At 52.0% G+C, this 19,368-nt stretch overlaps 1 protein-coding gene across 1 annotated transcript in view; it reads left to right on the top strand.

Annotated features, from left to right (window-relative positions):
* FBN3 (fibrillin 3) overlaps positions 1–19,368 on the top strand; it is a 61,298-nt gene that overhangs the window by 30,278 nt on the left and 11,652 nt on the right. The window contains exons 37-55 of the mRNA XM_082456286.1: positions 561–686; positions 4,558–4,683; positions 5,063–5,212; positions 7,572–7,643; positions 9,538–9,663; positions 9,949–10,074; positions 10,525–10,650; positions 11,004–11,120; positions 12,439–12,567; positions 13,066–13,185; positions 13,906–14,031; positions 14,699–14,851; positions 14,996–15,061; positions 15,280–15,405; positions 15,814–15,933; positions 16,056–16,178; positions 17,003–17,137; positions 17,301–17,426; positions 18,364–18,570. Coding sequence (XP_082312412.1) covers positions 561–686; positions 4,558–4,683; positions 5,063–5,212; positions 7,572–7,643; positions 9,538–9,663; positions 9,949–10,074; positions 10,525–10,650; positions 11,004–11,120; positions 12,439–12,567; positions 13,066–13,185; positions 13,906–14,031; positions 14,699–14,851; positions 14,996–15,061; positions 15,280–15,405; positions 15,814–15,933; positions 16,056–16,178; positions 17,003–17,137; positions 17,301–17,426; positions 18,364–18,570 — 2,400 coding nt within the window. The remainder of the gene's footprint in view (positions 1–560; positions 687–4,557; positions 4,684–5,062; positions 5,213–7,571; positions 7,644–9,537; positions 9,664–9,948; positions 10,075–10,524; positions 10,651–11,003; positions 11,121–12,438; positions 12,568–13,065; positions 13,186–13,905; positions 14,032–14,698; positions 14,852–14,995; positions 15,062–15,279; positions 15,406–15,813; positions 15,934–16,055; positions 16,179–17,002; positions 17,138–17,300; positions 17,427–18,363; positions 18,571–19,368) is intronic.

Below are 19,368 nucleotides of genomic sequence, written 5' to 3'. Positions count from 1 at the left end.
AACTTGGATGGATGGATGGATGAAAGGATGTTCTATCCTATGAAGGGAAAGAGGATGAATTCAGGGTGACATTGACCCAGGAGAGTCTGGGTGCAGCCTCCAAATATCCAACAGCTCTTGGGTATTCTTTTTTTTTAATTTATTTATTTTATTTTTGGCTGCATTGGGTCTTCATTGCTGCACGTGGGCTTTCTCTAGTTGCGGCGAGAGGGGGCTACTCTTCACTGCGGTGTGCTTGCTTCTCATTGTGGTGGCTTCTCTTGTTGTGGAGCATGGGCTTGCAGCGCATGGGCTCAGTGGTTGTGGCTCGCGTGCTCTAGAACGCAGGCTCAGTAGTTGTGGTGCGCGGGCTTAGTTGCTCCATGGCATGTGGGATCTTCCCGGCCCTGCATTGGCAGATGGATTCTTAACAACTGCGCCACTAGGGAAGTCCCTGAGTATTCTTAAAGAAGCAGGACTGACTCTCCAGGACCCTGGAGAGCCCAGGGCAAGGCATGGGTGTCCCCCAAGTCCTCTGCTTGGATTTACCTTCCAATCACAGCTTCCTCACTTCCTGACAGACATTGACGAATGCCAGGAGCTGCCAGGGCTGTGCCAGGGGGGCAACTGTGTCAACACCTTCGGCAGCTTCCAGTGCGAGTGTCCACCTGGCTACCACCTCAATGAGGACACCCGCATCTGTGAGGGTGAGCTTGAACCCACCCCATCCTCCCTGCCTTCCTGCCCAGCCTCACCTCCTTTTCCGGTACTGGGGCCTCACATGCCCCTTGGAGTCTGCTCACCTGCTTTGCTGCCTGGGGCCCATAGGAAGGGTTGGGAAGGCTTCCTCGGAATGTCCCAATCTACCCTCTGCTCCGCTGCCCCCTCCCTGTCTCCCCATTGCCTGACCTCCAGCCTCCTTCCTACTCAGAAATGACCTGGCTTTATCTCAGCAGACATGCCCTTCTTCCTTTGAGCAAAAGCTGAACAAGGCCCAGAGCTAAGAGGGGGAAGGGAAAGACACCAAAGGAATAGCCATACCTTTCCTTTTTCACTTGTCTCCTTACTGTCCTCTTCTGCATCTTAGTAACAATCAACAGTTAACTGGTGTCTGTGATTGCATGTCACCACGGTGCTGAGCATCTGCATTTGTCATTTGTTCATTCACCAAAACAGCCTCATGAGAAAGATGTTCCTATTATGACCCCATTTTTCAGATGCAGAAACTAAGGCTCAAGGGGGTTAAGTCACTTGAGATACCAGCTAGTAAGTGATTGAAACTGGCTTTGAGCCCAACCATTCTTATCCTTGAGTCTGAGCTCTTTTGATGCAATATATGAAATTCCTTCCTTCCTTCATTCATCCATCCATCCATCCATCCATCCATCTGTCCACCAATCCATTCTTTTTCTTCTTTTCAACAATATTAACTGAGCACCTGCATGCAACCAGACACTGACATCAGCACACAAGGACAGTAGATCTTTCACTCTGATCAGCACTCTTTAGAAACTCAAGGAAATGGTGAAAGAAGGGAGAGATCTAAGATTGAAAGCCCAATTTCCTTTCTACATGGAGGTGGGAGCTGTCAAACCAGAGTCAGAACTCAAAATGCTTGAAAAATATCTCATCCCTCCCTGCCTCCCCTATTCCGTAGACTCTCAAGGGAAAAAGGGAAAAGTCCTGTCATCAGATATGGCCCTGTGCTGCATTTCTTGACTGTCCCAGGGCAGGTAGACTTCAACCTGAATGTTAACCTTGGCCGTGGAGCCTCGCAGGGCCAGTTTGTGCCCTTGAGGGCTGCAGGCTTGCAGCATTTCCCAGCTTTCAGACTCAAGGGCCCTGTACTCCAAAGGGTGCCATTCCCCCATCCCCCCACCCCCGCTTAGTTTAATGCTCTGCTGTCGCCATCTTGAAATTCTTCATATACTTTGCACTGGACAAATTCTGTAGCCAGTCCTTGTCAAACATTTTGTCTAACTCCTAGAATCACTAAGTCATATGGTAATTCTATGTTTGACTTTTTGAGGAACTGCCAAACTGTTTTCCACAGCAGCTGCACCATTTTGCATTTTCACCAGCAACATAAGAGGGTTCTAGTTTCTCCACATCGTTATCAACACTTGTTATTTTCCATTGTTTAAAATATTATCCTAGTGGGTGTGAAATGGTATCTCATTGTGGTTTTGATTTGTATTTTCCTAATGACTAATGAGGTTGAGTACCTTTGGAGAAATGTCTATTTAGGTCTTTTTCCCATTTTAAAATTGGATTGTTTGCCTTTCTGTTGTTGAGTTGTGAGAGTTCTTTATGTATACTGGATATAAGACTCCCATCAGATATGTGATTTGCAAAGAGTTTCTCCAATTCTGTGAGTTGTCTTTTCACTTTCTCGATAGTGCCTGCTGATGCACAACAGGTTTAAATTTTGATGAAATCCAGTTTATCTGGGTTTTTTTTCCTTTTGTGGTTTGTGCTTTTGGTGTCATATCTAAGAATCCATTGCTAAACACAAGGTCATTAAGATTTACCCCAATGTTTTCTTCCAAGAGTTTTATAGTTTTATATATTTATTTTTTTTTGGTAGATCTTTTTTTTTTAAATTTATTTATTTTATTTATCTTTGGCTTCGTTGGGTCTTCATTGCTGCATGCGGGCTTTCTCTAGTTGCGGCGAGCAGGGGCTACTCTTCATTGCAGTGCGCAGGCTTCTCACTGTGGTGGCTTCTCATTGCGGAGCACGGGCTCTAGGCGCACGGGCTTCGGTAGGTGTGCCACGCAGGCTCAGTAGTTGTGGCTCGCAGGCTCTAGAGCGCAGGCTCAGTAGTTGTGGCGCACAGGCTTCGTTGCTTCGCGGCATGTGGGATCTTCCCGGACCAGGGCTTGAACGCGTGTCCCCTGAATTGGCAGGCGGGTTCTTAACCACTGCGCCACCATGGAAGCCCGAGTTTTATAGTTTCAGCTCTCATGTTTAAGTCTTCTATTTTGAGTTAATTTTTGTATATGATGTGAGGTAGGGATCCAACTTCATTCTTTCGCCTGTTGGTATCTAATTGTCCCAGCACCATTTGCTGAAGAGACTTTTCTTTCTGCACTGAGTGGTCTTGTTGAAAATCAGTTGACTGTAGATGTCTTGGTTTGTTTCTGGTCTCTAAATTCTATTCCACTGATTTATAGTTCTATCCTTATGCCAGTACCACTCTGTTTTGATTACTATAGCATTGTAAGTAGGTTTTGAAATGGGGAAGTGTGACTCCTCCACTTTTTTTTCTTTTCTCAAGATTGTTTTGGCTCTTTGAGGTCCCTTACAATTTCATATGAATGTTAGGATCAGCTTTTCCATTTCTGCCAAGAAAAGAGAAGTCACTGGGATTTTGATGGGAATTACATTGAATCTATAGATCACTTTAGGGAATATTGCCATTTTAACAATAATGAGTCTTTTAATCCATGTACACAGGATGTCTTTCCATTTATTTAGGTCTTCTCTAATTTTCTTCAGAAATGTTTTATAGTTTTCTGTGTACAAGTCTTTCACCTCTTGGGTTGAATTTATTCTTAAGTATTTAATCTTTTGGATTCTATTATAATTGGAATTATTTTCTTAATTTCCTTTTCAATTGCTTTTTGGTAGTTTGTAGAAATACAACTGAAATTTCTATGTCAGTGTGTTGATCTTGCATTCTGCAGTTGTGCCCGCTTCATTTATTAGCTCTAATAGTTTTCATTCTGTGGATTCTCTAGGATATTTTATATATCAGATCCCCTGGTTTTGTAAGTTTTTGACTGGATTCCTGAGTTCCTCAAAAGTTAATTTTGTCAGTTTTTGCTCAGCTCAATAGTTGTTTTTGTGGAGAAATAAAGCTCTGACATTCCCTATTCTGCCATTTTTCTAAATGTGACTCCTAGCTTGCTAATATTCCACCACCTGTTTTTGTATAGCCCACTAAGAATGCTTTTCACATTTTTAGGTTATTGGAAAAAATCAAAAGGAGAATAATACTTTGTGCCACATGAAAATGACATGAAATTCACATTTCAGTGGCCATAAGTCAAGTTTTATTGGGGCACAGCATGCTAGTTTGTTTACCCATTGTCTATGGCTGGCTGCCTTCACGCTACCATGACAAAGTGAATAGCTCATCAGAGACCATTGTTTGGCTCGCAAAACTGAAAAAAACATTTACTGCCGGCCCTTTACAGAAAATGTGTGCTGCCTCTGGACTAAGGGATCGATCAGGTTGAGAATCAACTTTTTTCTTTCAAGAATATTTTATTCATAGGGCTCTTGCTTCCTATTGCATCACACTGGGAAGCACATGATTGCCCCACTCTTGGTGATAATATCATTAATTCATGAGCTCAGGTCATGTTTTCTCTTAATAGAAGTGGGATCGTAGTAAACTTTTTTCCCCACCTAACACTGTGCCATGTCTTTACACATCACTAAGATGTCTGTGCATTTTAACCTCATCTCGAAACTAAACTCAACCGCGTAGCGAAGTGGCTCTGGCAGACCTGGGGTGGGGAGTTATCCAGACAAGTCCTGGATGCAGACAATTCCTCCCTCCCCCTGCAGACATCGATGAATGCTCTGCACACTCGGGCATCTGTGGCCCTGGTACCTGCTACAACACTCTGGGGAACTACACTTGTGTCTGCCCAGCGGAATACCTGCAAGTCAACGGTGGCAACAACTGCATGGGTACGAAGTGTGATGATGGGGGAGTCCAGCAGTTGTGGAAAAAGCACTTGGGTGTGGGAGGGGCTTCTGGGAGTCTCCAAGCCTTGGAAGAGTGTGGAGAGGTGTGTTTGTAGGAGGAGAGAGGGAGGGTGAGTGTATTTGAGGTGCTGGTTTGCAGCAGTGAACAAGGCTGCAGGGCTCAGGGACCCAGGGCTGCCATGTATGGTTGTGCAGGTTGTGCACTGCCCGAGAAAGGCTAAAATGTGAAGCGCACCCTCATGTGTGTTGGGGAGAAGTCAAGCCAGTAATTTCCAAATAGATTTGTGAATGAGTTCCTATCTCTCTGGCTCTCTTCCTCTGGTGTCTCTTGCCTGCATCCTTCACCCCAACCCAAATGCAGACATGAGGAAGAGTGTCTGCTTCCGGCACTATAACGGTACATGTCGGAATGAGCTGACCTTTAACGTGACCCGGAAGACGTGCTGCTGTTCTTACAACATTGGCCAGGCCTGGAATAGACCCTGCGAGGCCTGCCCAACCCCTGCCAGCCGTAAGTGCCCCTCCCTGGCCTTCATTCCAGCTTGGCCCTTTTTAATGCAGTGTTTAATGAGGCACACTGCACTTAGGACTCCCAGATGAGTCTGTGTTGTTTTGATGAGAGCTGAAGAGTTGAAGTTCCATCCCAATCAACGTATGGAAAAATCAATACTTTTAAGGAGGGCAAGGCATCCTTCTATTTCACAGACTCGAGGAATTCAGGATGGATCAGTGAGGCTTTCATTTGTGCTAAAGAACCTTGAACACTCACAGATTACTTGGGGGGGTCAGTGAGTGAGTGCCTAGGGCCAGAGAGAAAAGTACAGCTGGTTAGAGGTACCAGGGCCCCATGAGCTGCAGGCGGAGCAAGCTTGCAGAAGCTCTGGGGAGGATTACAGAAATGTCGGTCAGGATGAAGAAGGGTATTCCAGGCAAAGAACAGCAGGAGCAAAGTCCTGAAAGAAGGACTGAGCAGAAGACCTTTTTGGCAGTTGGGATGAGACCTATTAGGATGATCTAGCAACCAGCCCAGGCATCAGAAAGAGCTGCAGGAATGGAGCGGTGAGTAGAGGGGATAACTAGGGGGTTACAAGTGTATTAGTGCTATGGACTGAATGTTTGAGTTCCCCCAAAATTCATATGTTGGAGCCCTAACCCCCAGTGTGATGGCATTTGGAGGTGGAGCCTTTGGGAGTTAATTAGGTCATGTGGATGGAACCCTGTAAATGGGATTAGTGCCCTTATAAGAAGAGACACAAGAAAGGTTCTCTCTTTGCCATGTGAAGACACAGCAAGAAGACAGACAGGAAGAGTTCTCAGCAGACACCAGATCTGCCGGCACCTTGATCTTGGACTTCCCAGCCTGCAGAACTGTGAGAAGTAAACCTTTGTTATTGGAGCCATCCAGTTCATGGTATTTCCTTATAGCAGCCTGAACTAAGACAATTAGTTTCCTAGGGTTGTGGCAACAAATACCACAAACTTGATGGCTTAAAAAAAAAAAAACACCAGAAACATATTTTCTCACAGTCTTGGAGGCTAGACGTCATAAATCAAGGTGTGGGCAGGGTCACGCTTCCTTCAGAGGCTCTAGGGATGAATTCTTACTTGCTTTGTCCGGTTCCTGGTGGCTCCAGGCATTCTTTGGTGTTGCTTGGCTTGTACCTGCATCTCCTCCATCTCTGCCTTCAACTCATATGGCTTCTCCCTGTGTCTCCACATGTCTCTTCATTTCTTATAAGGACACCAATCATTGCATTCGGGCTACTCTGATCCAGGATGACTTTAACTTGATTGTATCTGCAAAGACCCTATTTCCCAAAAAGGTCACATTCAGAGGGTCTGGGTGGACATGAACTTTGGGAGTGGAGGGTCATTGTTCAACCCAGTGCAGTGGTATGAGAAGGGGTCATTACTGGCTGTCTCTGAGTGCCGGGCCCTGTTCTGGGTTCTAGGAAATAAGAATAAGGTAGACCCAAGCTGTGCAGTCTGGGAGGAAACTGCAGACAGCCAAGTACGGTTATGAGATTGTGAAGACAGATCAAATGTCACTCACAAATTATGTGCTGGGAGTTAGGTACCTACCTGAATCTTATGCACCTGAATCTGAGGTGCAGGTTGCATATGATGAGACAGAAGTCCACACTAGGCATAGGGGCCACTGAGATTGGTCTGTTCTCATCACGATACAGGCAGAAGAGCAAGTGAGGAGCAGGGCAGGGATGTGGGGAAAGGTGGCACTGCCTGCTCATGTCTGTCAGGTGGGTCCAGGGACACCCACCCACCTGGGGATCAAGGTCAGGCAAGCAGCATCTTGGTGTCAGCAGTGGGATACAGTCAGAGAGTGAATTGCCCTGGAAGAGCCAAAGGATGGCGTCATCAGCTGTGCAGGGCCAGAGTGGTGGGCTGCCCTGAGTCCTCAAGGTTGAAGTGGACTATGCTAGGGAACAGCATATGCAAAGTTCCGGAAGCATGACAGAGCAGGACACATCCAGACATGGAATGAAATCATATAACAGGAGGGCAGGAGATGCTGTTGGAGGAAAGGTGGGGCTGAGGGTGAAGGTTCTTGAGGTCCAGACTGAAGAGTCTGCATTTTATGGTGAGGACAGTGGGGTGTGACTGGTGGCACTGATGCAGGGAAGAGATGAGGGAGGTCATGTCTATGTGTTAGAAGATCACACCGCACAGGTGTATGGCACCCGTAACCCTCCCAGTGCTGGTCAGAGTGGTGGGAGGGAGAGGGACTAGTTATCAGAGGCCAGGTGAGCACTGGGCTACAGGGATGGACAAGCTGATCAGAGGAGGAGGAGGTGTCCACCCGGGGAGGCTGCAGCCCCAGCGCCCTGCCTTCCCCATTCTCCTTTGCCCAGTGGATTACCAGATCCTGTGTGGAAACCAGGTTCCCGGGTTCGTCGTTGACATCCACACAGGGAAGCCCCTCGGTGAGTGACCACCACCCTCCTGCCTGTAGCCCCAGGTCACTCTGTGCCTAGAGCCCTGCCCCCTCTCTTCCCCTCCCCCCACAGCTCTTTCCCTTCCACCCTCCCCCACCCCACACCCTCACTCTTCCAACTCCCCAGGCCTGGAATCATGCCCCTTTTTTTAAAAAAAGCAATGAGAGTATTTTTATTAAATTGTTATTCGTTTTTTAAAATTCTGTAAAAATACCCATAACATAACATTTACCATTTTAACCATTTTTATGTGTCCAGTTCAGTGGCATTAAGTACATTCACACTGTTGTGCAACCATCCCCAACATCCATCTCCAGAACTTTTCATCTTCCCAGACTGGAACTCTGTCCCCATTAAATACTAACTCCGATCCCCCTCCCCCAGGTCCTGGGAACCGCCATTCTACTTTCTGTCTATAAATCTGACCTCATAGAAACAGATTCATATAGTATTTGTCCTTTTGTGTCTGTCTTATTTCACTCAGCATAAGGCCCCCAAGGTTCATCCGTGTTGCAGCGTGGAGCAGAACACTCCCTTTTTAAGTTAAATGAGGTTTTGTACAATTTGATACCCGAATGCCAAATTTCAGCTGTGCGGTGTTTAATTGATGAACCTATTTTCAGTTGTTTTCATTCTACGGTTGTATTCTCCTTATTTTCAACAATAGGAACAGAGCAGATAAGAGCAACTCCCCCTCCAGTCACCCCCTCAAATCTAAGTCTCCTTCATACTCTCCCAAGGTCATAAGTCAGTCCCCCATGGGTGGACACATAGGCAGATTCCAGGTTCTTTTATATAAACAACAGGTTTATTGATATATAATTCATGCTTTACGCCTGGAGTATTTCTTTCTAGTTCTTTCTTCATGCATTTAAACACACATAGAGATCCGCCTTTGAAAATGCATGGCATTGTTTTCTGGGGAGTTGGACATAAATTCTGTGCTTTCTTATGTCTCGTCTGCAACTTATTTTTTTCACCCAGCAAAGAGTCGTGAAGAACCAGCCAGGTTCCTACACTCAGCACTGCCTCCCTCTTTGCCCTGCTTTGTAGTATTCCATATATGGACACATCCCAGGTCATAAGTCAGTCCCCCATGGGTGGACACATAGGCAGATTCCAGGTTCTTTTATATAAACAACAGCTTTATTGAGATATAATTCACTTCACCCATCAAAAGTGCACAATTCAGTGGGTTTTCGTATATTCACAGAGCTGTGCCCCATCACTTCAATTTAAGTTTGAACAATTCCATCACACAAAAAGAAACCCTGTCCCCATGAACAGTCATTCCCCGTTCTGCCTTCCCCCAGCCCCTGGCAATCACTATTCCACTTTCGATCTCTGTGGATTTGCCTGTTCTGGACGTTTCGTATAAATGGAATCGTACGGTATTTGTCCTCTGGGGACTGGCTTCTCTCACTGAGCATCAGGTTTTCAAGGTTCGTCCACGCTGTAGTGCGTGTCAGTGCTTCACCCCTTTTTCAGGAGGAATCGTATTCCCTTGTAGGGAGGGACCACATTTTGTCATCCACTCCTCTGGTGATGTTTCCAGTTTCTTGCTAAACGTCACCACAGGTCCTCCCCTGCAGCTTCCTGCTCACACACAGGGCTGCTTCATTCCTGGAGACCCCACAAAGCAGGCTTGCTGGGTCACAGCACATGTGCATTTTTGTTGAGAAAGAGGCTCTCTCCCCCTGCCTTCCCTCCCACATCCTGATTTCTTTCCGGTGTGAACAGATATAGTTTGGCCGCTGCAGAATTTTTCAAGTGTGTGCTGGTTGGGGGACACATCTTCTCCTAGACTGCATGATCTCTTAGGTCAGGGTCCCCAGACGTTGCCGGGGGCTGGGCTGCTCCTGACGGCTGGCGCCCTCCCCAGACATCGACGAGTGTGGGGAGATCCCTGCCATCTGTGCCAATGGCGTCTGCATCAACCAGATCGGGAGCTTCCGCTGCGAGTGCCCCACGGGCTTCAGCTACAACAGGGTGCTGCTGGTCTGCGAAGGTGCCGCCCCCCTGCCTCCCCAGCCCCGGGTGGGATGCTGGTCCCCCCTCCCAGCCTGTGCTCTCTGGGCAAGTCTTTTAAACCCCGTGAACCTCAGTTTCCCCCCTCTGCGTATGGGGCTAACGCCTTTCCGAGGGGCTCCATCCCACATCACCCCGCTCAATGTCGTTCTGGCTGCTTCTGGAGGGACCACCTGCCCTGAAGTGGGGGGTGGGGCTGGGTTTAGGGTTTGATTCTGCAGGGAAGAGTCTCTTTCAACCCCACCCCGCTGGCTGTACTCCCCAGACGTGGACGAGTGTGCCAGCGGGGAGAGCCCCTGCCAGCAGAATGCCAACTGCATCAACATCCCCGGCAGCTACCGCTGCAAGTGCGCCCGAGGGTACAAGCTGTCGCCAGGGGGGGCTTGCGTGGGTAAGTGGGGACCCCAGTCGGGAGGTGAGGGAGTGGGGTGTAGGACAAAGCCAGACTCTGCCTCCCTCTGTGACTTGGGTAGGGCACGGCTCTGTCCGGGCTTTGTTCCTTGGCTGTACTTTCTTTTGGGGGGGGGAGCTGTGCCACGCGGCTTGCAGGATCTTGGTTCCCTGACCAGGGATCGAACCCGTGCCCCCCTGCAGTGGAAGCGTGGAGTTATAACCTCTGGACTGCCTGGGAATTCCCTCCTTGGCTGTACTTTGGGGTGGGGGTGCTGAGAGCATCTGTTAACAGGGGAGTCGTGAGGGTGAAATGGGAGGTGAAGCATTTCCCCTGGGACAGCAGCTAGAATGGGTAGGCGGTCGGGCTTGCCCACTGCCACGTGTGATGGCTCGGGACACACTGTGGGGTGGGGACTCCGGGGGCACCACACTCCCTGCCCTCCCTCAGGACGGAATGAGTGTCGGGAGATCCCAAACGTCTGTAGCCATGGCGACTGCGTGGACACAGCTGATAGCTTCATGTGCCTGTGTCACCGTGGCTTCCGGACCTCAGCAGACCAGACCCTGTGCATGGGTGAGAGCCCCCTCTGCTCCTTCCTCTTAGGCCAGGCTGCCAAGAGCGAGGGGCCATGGGTCTACACCTCCCCTGGGGTGGGGATGATGCTTCTGCCCATCCTGATTCACAGACAGCTGTGAGCCCTGGCACCTGAGACCTTAGGTAAATGACTTATTCACCTCCCTGCACCTCAGTTTTCCCATCTGTAGAATGCAAGTGATAAATAGGGGTATTTCCCAGCCATCACTTCCCATCCACCTGGGCAGGGTGAAGTGCAGGAGAGGGGGGCTGGGTCCAGCCAGGCCCTCACTGCCCAAGCTGCCCGATGCCCTGGGTGAGCTGGGCGGGGATCAGGGGCTTTGCTCTGGCAGACGTCGACGAGTGTGACCAGCAGCCATGCGGAAATGGGACCTGCAAGAATATCGTCGGCTCCTACAGCTGCCTCTGCTTCCCTGGCTTTGTGGCGACACACAACGGACATTGCGTGGGTGAGCTGCCTGGGCTGGTGGGCAAGCCTCAGTGCACCCCCACTGAAAAGTGGGTTCTTGGCTTGAGGGCACCCCTCTGAAATTAAGGATCTCGCCCCAGGGATGCCTTCAGAAAAACAACCTCAGGGGATTGAAAACTAGTTAACCATAAAGTTCTCCAAACCCCTTCAATTGTCAAGTACCGAGGGTCCCTCACTAGAGCTTACACTCAGGTTGATAAGAAGGAGCTGGTCAGTACAGAGAGAAAGGTGAACAGTGAAGACAAGACCTGGGTGGTGGGATGCTGGCAGTTGAGTGCAGTGGTTGAAAGTGGATTCCGAGGTCAGGTGGTGTGAATTCAAATCCCAGCTTTGCCATCTGCCAGCTGTGTGACCCTAGGCAAGTCATTTACCTCTCTGTGCTTCAGTTTCCTTCTCTGTAAAAAGAAGATTAATAGTAGTACCTACCTACCTTAATATCAGACCAAATTGACTTCTGAACAAGGAATATTACCAGAAATAAAGAGAGTCAATATATATTGATTAAGGGGTCATTTCTCTGAGAAGACATAACAATCATAAATGCATATGCAGCTAGCAATAGAGCTTCAAAACACATGAAGTAAAAATTGATAGAACTGAAAAAGAAATAGACAAATCCATAATTACAGTTAGAAGATTTAACACTCCTCTCTCAGTAATAGAGGGATCAAGTAGAAGATCAGTAAGAATATAGAACACCTGAACAATCATGTGAACCACCTAGACCTGAGTGATATTTATAGAACATCCCAGAACATACATTCTTCTCAGGTGCACATGGACATTCACCAGGAAAGACCATATTCTGGGCCATATGATAAACAACAAAATTTTAAAAATTGAGGTTACACAAGGTAGGTCCTTGGAATGTAAGTGAATTAAACTAGAAATCAGTCACAGAAAGATATCCAGAAAATCCCCAAATGTTTGGAAGTTAAACAATATACTCCTAAAGAATCCATAGAAAAAAGAACAAATCATAAAGAAAATTAGAAAACATTTTGAATTAAATGAAAACAAAAACACAACATAACAAAATTTGTGGGACGCAGCTAAGGTAGTATGTGCAGGCAAATTCATAGCCTTAAATGCTCATATCAGAAAATATTGGTGTCTGCTTTATAGGATAGTTATAGGATAGTTTATAGGATAGTTGGAGGGTTAATATACAGCTGGTATATAAGTGCTCAATAAATTGAAGTCACTGCCATCAACTCAACTTTGTGAACAGAAGAGCAAGGGAGGCTCAGAGCCCTAGGCTATGCGGGTGACCCCGCTGGCCCATCTTCCATCTGCAGACATGGATGAATGCAGCACCATCGTGGGGCAGGTGTGCCGATTTGGCCAGTGCCTCAACACAGCAGGCTCCTTCCACTGCCTCTGCCAGGATGGCTTTGAGCTCACGAGTGATGGGAAGAACTGCATAGGTGAGTCTCACCATGGTGCTGGAAGCCATCTCAGCCAGCCCCTACTCCAAGTTTACCTGCAGTTGGTACTTCCGAGTGAGCATGGTTCCATTTCATAACCATGCATTTATTTTAAGGTATAAAACCAGCACATCACACCTATGTTTTCACAGGGTTTGTGGTTTAGGGTGAGGCTGTCTTGAAGCTCTAAGTTTTATGAAGTATGGTATAATAGAGGTGTTGAGTGGATGCCATGGAAACCATGAAAGGGGTGTGCAAGTGGCTTGAGATTAGGAACTTTGCTTCCCCTTCCCCTGGCTCCACCTATAACCCCCATGAAGACCGAGAATATTCTTCTCCAGATGTCCCTGTTTTCCTGAGTATCAGCCCTTCCTCTGGATCCAGAAAGGCTGGTCTGGGGGCCTTGGCCATCGTGCAGTGACCATAGGTGCCGGCCCTAGCCCCTGGCAAGCCCCTGCCACCAGCTGGTGCTGGGACCCCTCCTCCTCCTCTCCCCAGACGCCAACGAGTGTCTCAGCCTCGCGGGAACCTGCCTGCCAGGCACTTGCCAGAACCTTGAGGGCTCCTTCCGCTGCATCTGTCCCCCCGGCTTCCAGGTTCAGAGTGACCACTGTGTCGGTGAGTGTCTGGCCTCACCTCCCAGCTCTGGGGCCAGGGAGGTACCTCCGGGCCTCTGTTCTTCCCCCATCTGTAAAATGGGAATGCCAGCTGGGGTGGTGGTGAGTGAAGAGATGCAGTTAGCACAGCGCCCAATACAGCTCCGTATACTGTTATTGTTATTAGGATGCTCTCTTGGCTCAGGGCTCTCTCTCTCTGGGGCCCCCAGGCTTTCTCGTGAATCCTATCAAATGGGCATGGGTATGGGTCTCACTGCACCAAACATGGAACTTCTCACCTGATGAGTGGTGGTCAAGGACCAGTCTGGCCTGAACACCTCTGGTCCATTCATCCACTTGGACTAGCCTTGTACAGCCTGGGCTAATGTGGGCCAATCTGGCCTGAGCAGATGGGCTAGCCTAGTACAATGCAAGCTAACTTGTACCACTGTAGGCTAATTTTATCTAGTCTTAGTTAGCTCTGTATAAATTTACTCTGTAAAGATGAACTTTTCCAGACCATGACCCCTAACCTGGAGACACCTTCTAGGAAAGACCCCCACACACACTGCCCACCTGGTGCTCCAGCTAATCCTGAGCCCTGGGGACCCCACCCTGCGTCAGTCCCTGGACCCTCCCTGGCTGGGCCCCCCACTCCATCTGCCCCTCCCAGCAGCTGAGGCCACCCACCCCAGTGGAGGGCCTGCTGCACCCCACCCACCTCATGTCCCTGCCCCTCCAGACATCAACGAATGCTTGGAAGAGCCCAACCTATGCCTCTTTGGCACCTGTACCAACAGCCCCGGGAGCTTCCAGTGCCTCTGCCCGCCTGGCTTTGTCCTGTCTGACAACGGGCACCGTTGCTTTGGTGAGTCTGGGGCCAGGGAGCACACAGGGTTAGGGAAGAGGTGGGAGGTGGGGTGGGGAAGAGCTGGATCACCCAGAAAGGGGGCTGCAGTTTCTTGTATGGATCTCCAGGAGCCTTGTCCAGTGTGGGCTAGCCTCACCCAGGCTGAGCTGGCCTTTCCTCTCCCAGGTTAGGGCAACAAGGCAGAGGGCAGGGCAACTCAACAAGTATTTGTTGTTATGGGGGCCAGTGGTGAACCAAACCCCAACCTATCTGTAAGGACATCTCAGGCCGGTGGTGGTCCAGGGCTGACTGGGAGTCAGTAACGAGGATTTGGAGTCTGAAATCTTGGGTCCTCTGGCTCTCTGGAATGAGTCACTTTGCCTCTCCAGGGAAGGAATTCTGATCCAAGAATAACGTGGCTAGGTTTGACAATTCTCCCAGCCTGGGATGACCCCCACAGATGTGAATGTGGGGTGTTGCTGGAAGGGATTCTCAGATTTTCAGCAAAAAACCCCGGGGCTGACCCTCATTGGCCCGGTGTGGGTCACATGTCCGTCCCTGAACCAATCACCATGGAGTGATTCTGGAGCGTTCTGATTGGTTGCTGGTAGGGTCAGGACCACCCTATTCATGAGGACTGGGGTGGCTAGCCCTCCTAGCGTTTCTCTGGGGAATCACCCCACAGACACACGGCAGAGTTTCTGCTTCACCCATTTCGAGGCTGGAAAGTGCTCGGTACCCAAAGCTTTCAACACCACGAAGACCCGGTGCTGTTGCAGCCAGAGGCCCGGCGAGGGCTGGAATGACCCCTGCGAGCTGTGTCCTCAGGAGGGCAGTGGTGAGCACCCAGCCCCGTCCGGTCTCCCCTGACCCTGCCTGCCTGCCCCCACCTGCTCTCCTTCAGCCTTCCCTGCACACAGGGGCCTCCTGGGGGCTGCACGCGGCCCCAGACCCTCACCTCCCTTCCCCTCTCGGTGTCCAGCCGCCTTTCAGGAGCTGTGCCCCTTTGGCCACGGGGCAGTCCCAGGCCCGGATGATTCTCGGGAAGGTGAGCCCCTCGCCCACATGCTAAGAGCCCCCCTGGGCCACCGCAGTCTCCTCCTTTCCCGCCCAGCCCTGTCTGGGCTCTACCCTGGTTCCCAAGTCTCAGGCTCCCTCCTCGACCCGTGGGTAGCCCTGGGCCCCACGCCCCTGGAGGGAAGGAAGAGACCCTGAGTGTGGCCAGGGCATGACAGGTGCCGTGCCTGCAACCTCCGCTACCTGCAGACGTGAACGAGTGTGCGGAGAACCCTGGCGTCTGTGCTAACGGCCTTTGTGTCAACACTGATGGCTCTTTCCGCTGCGAGTGTCCTTTTGGCTACAGCCTGGACTTCACAGGTGTCAGCTGCGTGGGTGAGTGACCAGCCCGCCCCAGCCTGCTTCCCAGGGAAGGAAGGAGCCGGGGAGGGCAGACACCACCCAAGGCAGCACCCCGCTGCTCAGCCACTGTCACTCTCCCCCACCCACTCGTCCTTCTTGCTGATGTTTATTCACTCATTCATTTATTCATTTACTTACTCATTCATTCACGCATTCGCACACTTTTCATTCATTTACTTGCTCTTCACTCATTCATTCACTCACTCATTTACTTACTCATTTATTCATTGAACACACACTGCATGCCCGCCCTGCGTCCAGCCTAAAGGTGCAGCAGATCTGGCCCTATCCAGTCTGTAGGCAGTCAGCAGGAGGCAGACAGGATCATGTCAAGGGTGGGAGCCCTCTGCAGGCTCTGACCACCCCCTTACCCCCACCCAGACACAGACGAGTGCTCCGTCGGACACCCCTGCGGGGAAGGCACCTGCACCAATATCATTGGAGGCTTCGAATGTGCCTGTGCTGATGGCTTTGAGCCTGGTCCCATGATGACCTGTGAGGGTACGACCCTGCCTGCCCAGACCTGGGCTGTGTGATGGGGGTGAGGGGGGCTGGCCTGAGAGAGGGACAGGGGGTCCCGCAGGCAGACCCCGACCAGCCGGCACCTCCACTGGCCTCCCCAGACGTTGACGAGTGCTCCCTGAATCCCCTGCTCTGCGCCTTCCGCTGCCACAACACTGAGGGCTCCTACGTGTGCACCTGCCCGGCTGGCTATGCCCTGCGAGAGGATGGGGCCATGTGCCGAGGTAGGAGCCGTCTGGGCAGGCGGGCTATGGATAGGGCCCTGGGGCTCCCCATGCCTCAGTCCCGAGAGAAAATGAAGAAATAAGACCTCTGCCTCCAAGGGTGGGAGTGAGCAATAAGTGATAAAGTGAGGGGAGAGCTGAGGCAAGTGAGGGTGCAACGGGTGCTCTTTTGTGAGTAGTGGTTCTGTTTTTATAGTTATGAAAGGGGGTGCTAGCATCTCCTTGGCTCCCCAATCTAACAGAACAGTGAGTGTGGCTTTGGGGGCCTCTCCAGTTGTGGCTGGACATGCTCTGAGTGGGCTAGCACAGTGGGGACAGCGATTGTGCCCCCAACCCAGGGACATGTGGCAATGCCTGGAGACATTTTTTATTGTCACGGGTGGGTGGGTGGGTGGGTGCTACAGGCATCGAGTGGCCAGGGATGCTATTCAATATCCTACAGTGTGCAGAAGAGCCTCCCACCACAAAGAATTTTCTAGTCCCAAATGTCCACAGTGTCGAGGGTAGAAACCCTGGCCTGCGACTTGGTCCCTCAAGGGCTATTTCAGAGTCAGTGTTCCAGGGACCACAGTGAAGGCCAGACAGATTCACAGACCCTGATGTAGGCAGGGGATGTGAGTGTTTGGGGCAGTTGTGACCCCCCCCTCCCTTGGCTTCCCAGGAGGTCTGGGACGGTCAGGGGAGGAACGGGCACCTGGCAGTGCTTCAAGGACCTCACTCTGGCCCACCGAGGCCACCGAGGGGTGGGGTCCAGGTCCTCACATCCTGGAGCTGGTCCATGGTGTGTCTGGCCTTGAGCCCCATTGGTCTGGGGTTGCCCGCAGATGTGGACGAGTGTGCAGACAGCAAGCAGGACTGCCACGCCCGGGGCATGATGTGCGAGAACCTCATTGGCACCTTCACCTGCATCTGCCCCCCGGGCATGCGGCCCCAGCTGGGCTCTGGGGAGGGCTGCACAGGTACAGGAGGGCTTCAGGCATGCAGGGCCTCCCTGCCCCCGACGGACGGGAGAGTTCAAAGCCAGAGGGTGTGGGCGGGCAGGCATCGACCCTGGAGGTGGAGGCCAGCTCAAGGGACTCTGGCCTCCCCCAACCCCGGCCTGCCGCATCCCTCCCGCCTCAGATGACGATGAGTGCCGTGCCCAGCCCAGCCTCTGTGCCAATGGCCGCTGCATCAACACCGCAGGCAGCTTCCGCTGTGACTGTGACGAGGGATTCCAGCCCAGCCCTGGCTTCACTGAGTGCCACGGTGAGTGTGGCCAGGCCCAGGTATGGGGGACATAGCCACCCAGCATGTGGCACCACCACCTGGGAGCTCCCCAAGGCGGGGACGGGGCCAGGGGCACCGAGGGGGTCACTGAGCCAATCCAGACACACGTGTCCACCGCACGCCCCCAGCTTCCCTTTGTCCCTTCAGTCAAACCCCCTGGAAGATTAGAGCATCTTCCCCCTGCCCTGTCCATCATCACACCCAGGAACCGGCCCTCCCCAGGTTCACCACTTCCTAGGGGCTAAACCTGGAGGGCGACCCAGTGGTACCGTGTGTCCTGGCGACTTGTCTGTCCCTGTCCCCACAGTCCTTGCCACTCTTCTCCCTTTTTACTCTCCCCCTACCCCGAGCGCAGTCTCCACCCCGCAGCTTCAGACCAAGCGTGTGTATCCAGCTGCCTCCTGGACACCCCCATCCCCCATGCACCCCAGATTCAGCTCAGCATCTTTGCTCCCCAAGCCTCGTCTCAGCGATGCCCTACCTCCCACCCGGACCCCCAAGCCAGCCTCCTGGGGTAACCCAATGGCCTCCTCCCCACTTCCCTGGACGTCACCCCTCGCTCTATCCCTACTGTCTGTCCTGGACGCCACCACCTTTTGCCTCCACGCTGTCCCTTGTTCTCTCTGCGGCCAGAGAGATGCTGCCCTCTGACCTCAGGAAGCCATCCTCTGCAGCCCAGGGGTACCTCTCTGATTTGGGGTCTGCAGCTTCTGCCACAGCCCGGCCCCAGCCCCGAGAGGGCGTTTAACAGCACTAGGCAACCACAGCTTGCAAGATGTCACCCCACGCACTGGCACAGATGCGTCGGAGATGCTGGGAGCCCACGTGTAGACTCTCAACGCCACTGGACGCCACGGGGAAGGGGCACCCAGACAGCTCGTTCCTCCCACCCACCATCCCCACCCGTTCTCTCCAGACACCCGGCAAGGGCCCTGCTTCTCCGAGGTGCTGCAGGCCACGTGCCAGGCTCAGTCCAGTGGCGGCGAGGCGGTCACCAGGGCCGAGTGCTGTTGCGGGGGTGGCCGCGGCTGGGGCCCCCACTGCGAGCTCTGTCCCCTGCCCGGCACTGCCGCCCACAAGAAGCTGTGCCCCCATGGCTCGGGCTACACCGCCGACGGCCGAGGTGGGTGGGGATCTGTTCACGGTTGTGTGTCTGTGCTCCAGCCGGTGTTAGAGTACGTGAGCCAGTGTGTGCACCTCTGTGCTGGCAGGTGTGTGGACCAGCGTGAACCAGAGCCTGTTCGTCGCTCTGCGTGTGTGCATGAACTTGGGTGGGATGGGGGAGCAGGTGTGTGAGCCAGCGTGTGTGCGTGTGTGTCCTTTGTTCTGTGTGTGCGGGCTCATTAGTGAGCGTGTGAGCTGGTGTGCATCCCCCTGTGCAAGCTGGTTAAAGAGCAGGTGAGCTGGTGTGCATTCTGTGTGTGAGCTTGTCCTTGCGTGTGTGCACGTGCGTGTGTGCATGTGCTAGTGCGGGTGGGAGCCGAGTGAGGAGTACACGCCAGAAAGTGGGTGAGAAGGAGTGAGCTGGTTCAGTGATAAGGTCTGTGAGGGTGGGTACGTGTGTGAGCGAGTGTGAGTGTATTTCTGTGTGAGCGTGTCTCATTCAGAGGAGCCCATGAGCGTGTGTCCTTGTGATTCTGCAGAAGCGTCTGAGCGTGTGACTGGTGTGCAATGCTTGTGCGTGCATCTCTGCTTCCATGTATGTGGACGGGGTGCCCTGAGAAGGTGTCGCTGATGAGGCTATGGTGTGGGTGTGTCCCCACCACGGGGATCCTCAGCGTCCCGTGGAAGGAGTTTCATTCGCCTCAGGGTGGGGTTCACAGGGGCCAGGCCGCCAGCTCTGGGGTGCCGGGAGGGGAAGCAGAGGCTGGCCTTGCCTCCCGGGGGAGGGCTGGTGGGCCCGAGGGAGGCGGCATGCCCT

Source organism: Balaenoptera physalus (assembly GCF_965194825.1).
Source record: "Balaenoptera physalus genome assembly, chromosome: 3".
Lineage (NCBI taxonomy): Eukaryota > Metazoa > Chordata > Mammalia > Artiodactyla > Balaenopteridae > Balaenoptera > Balaenoptera physalus.
Note: the sequence above shows the minus strand (reverse complement) of the source record. Positions and strands in the feature narration are given on the sequence as shown.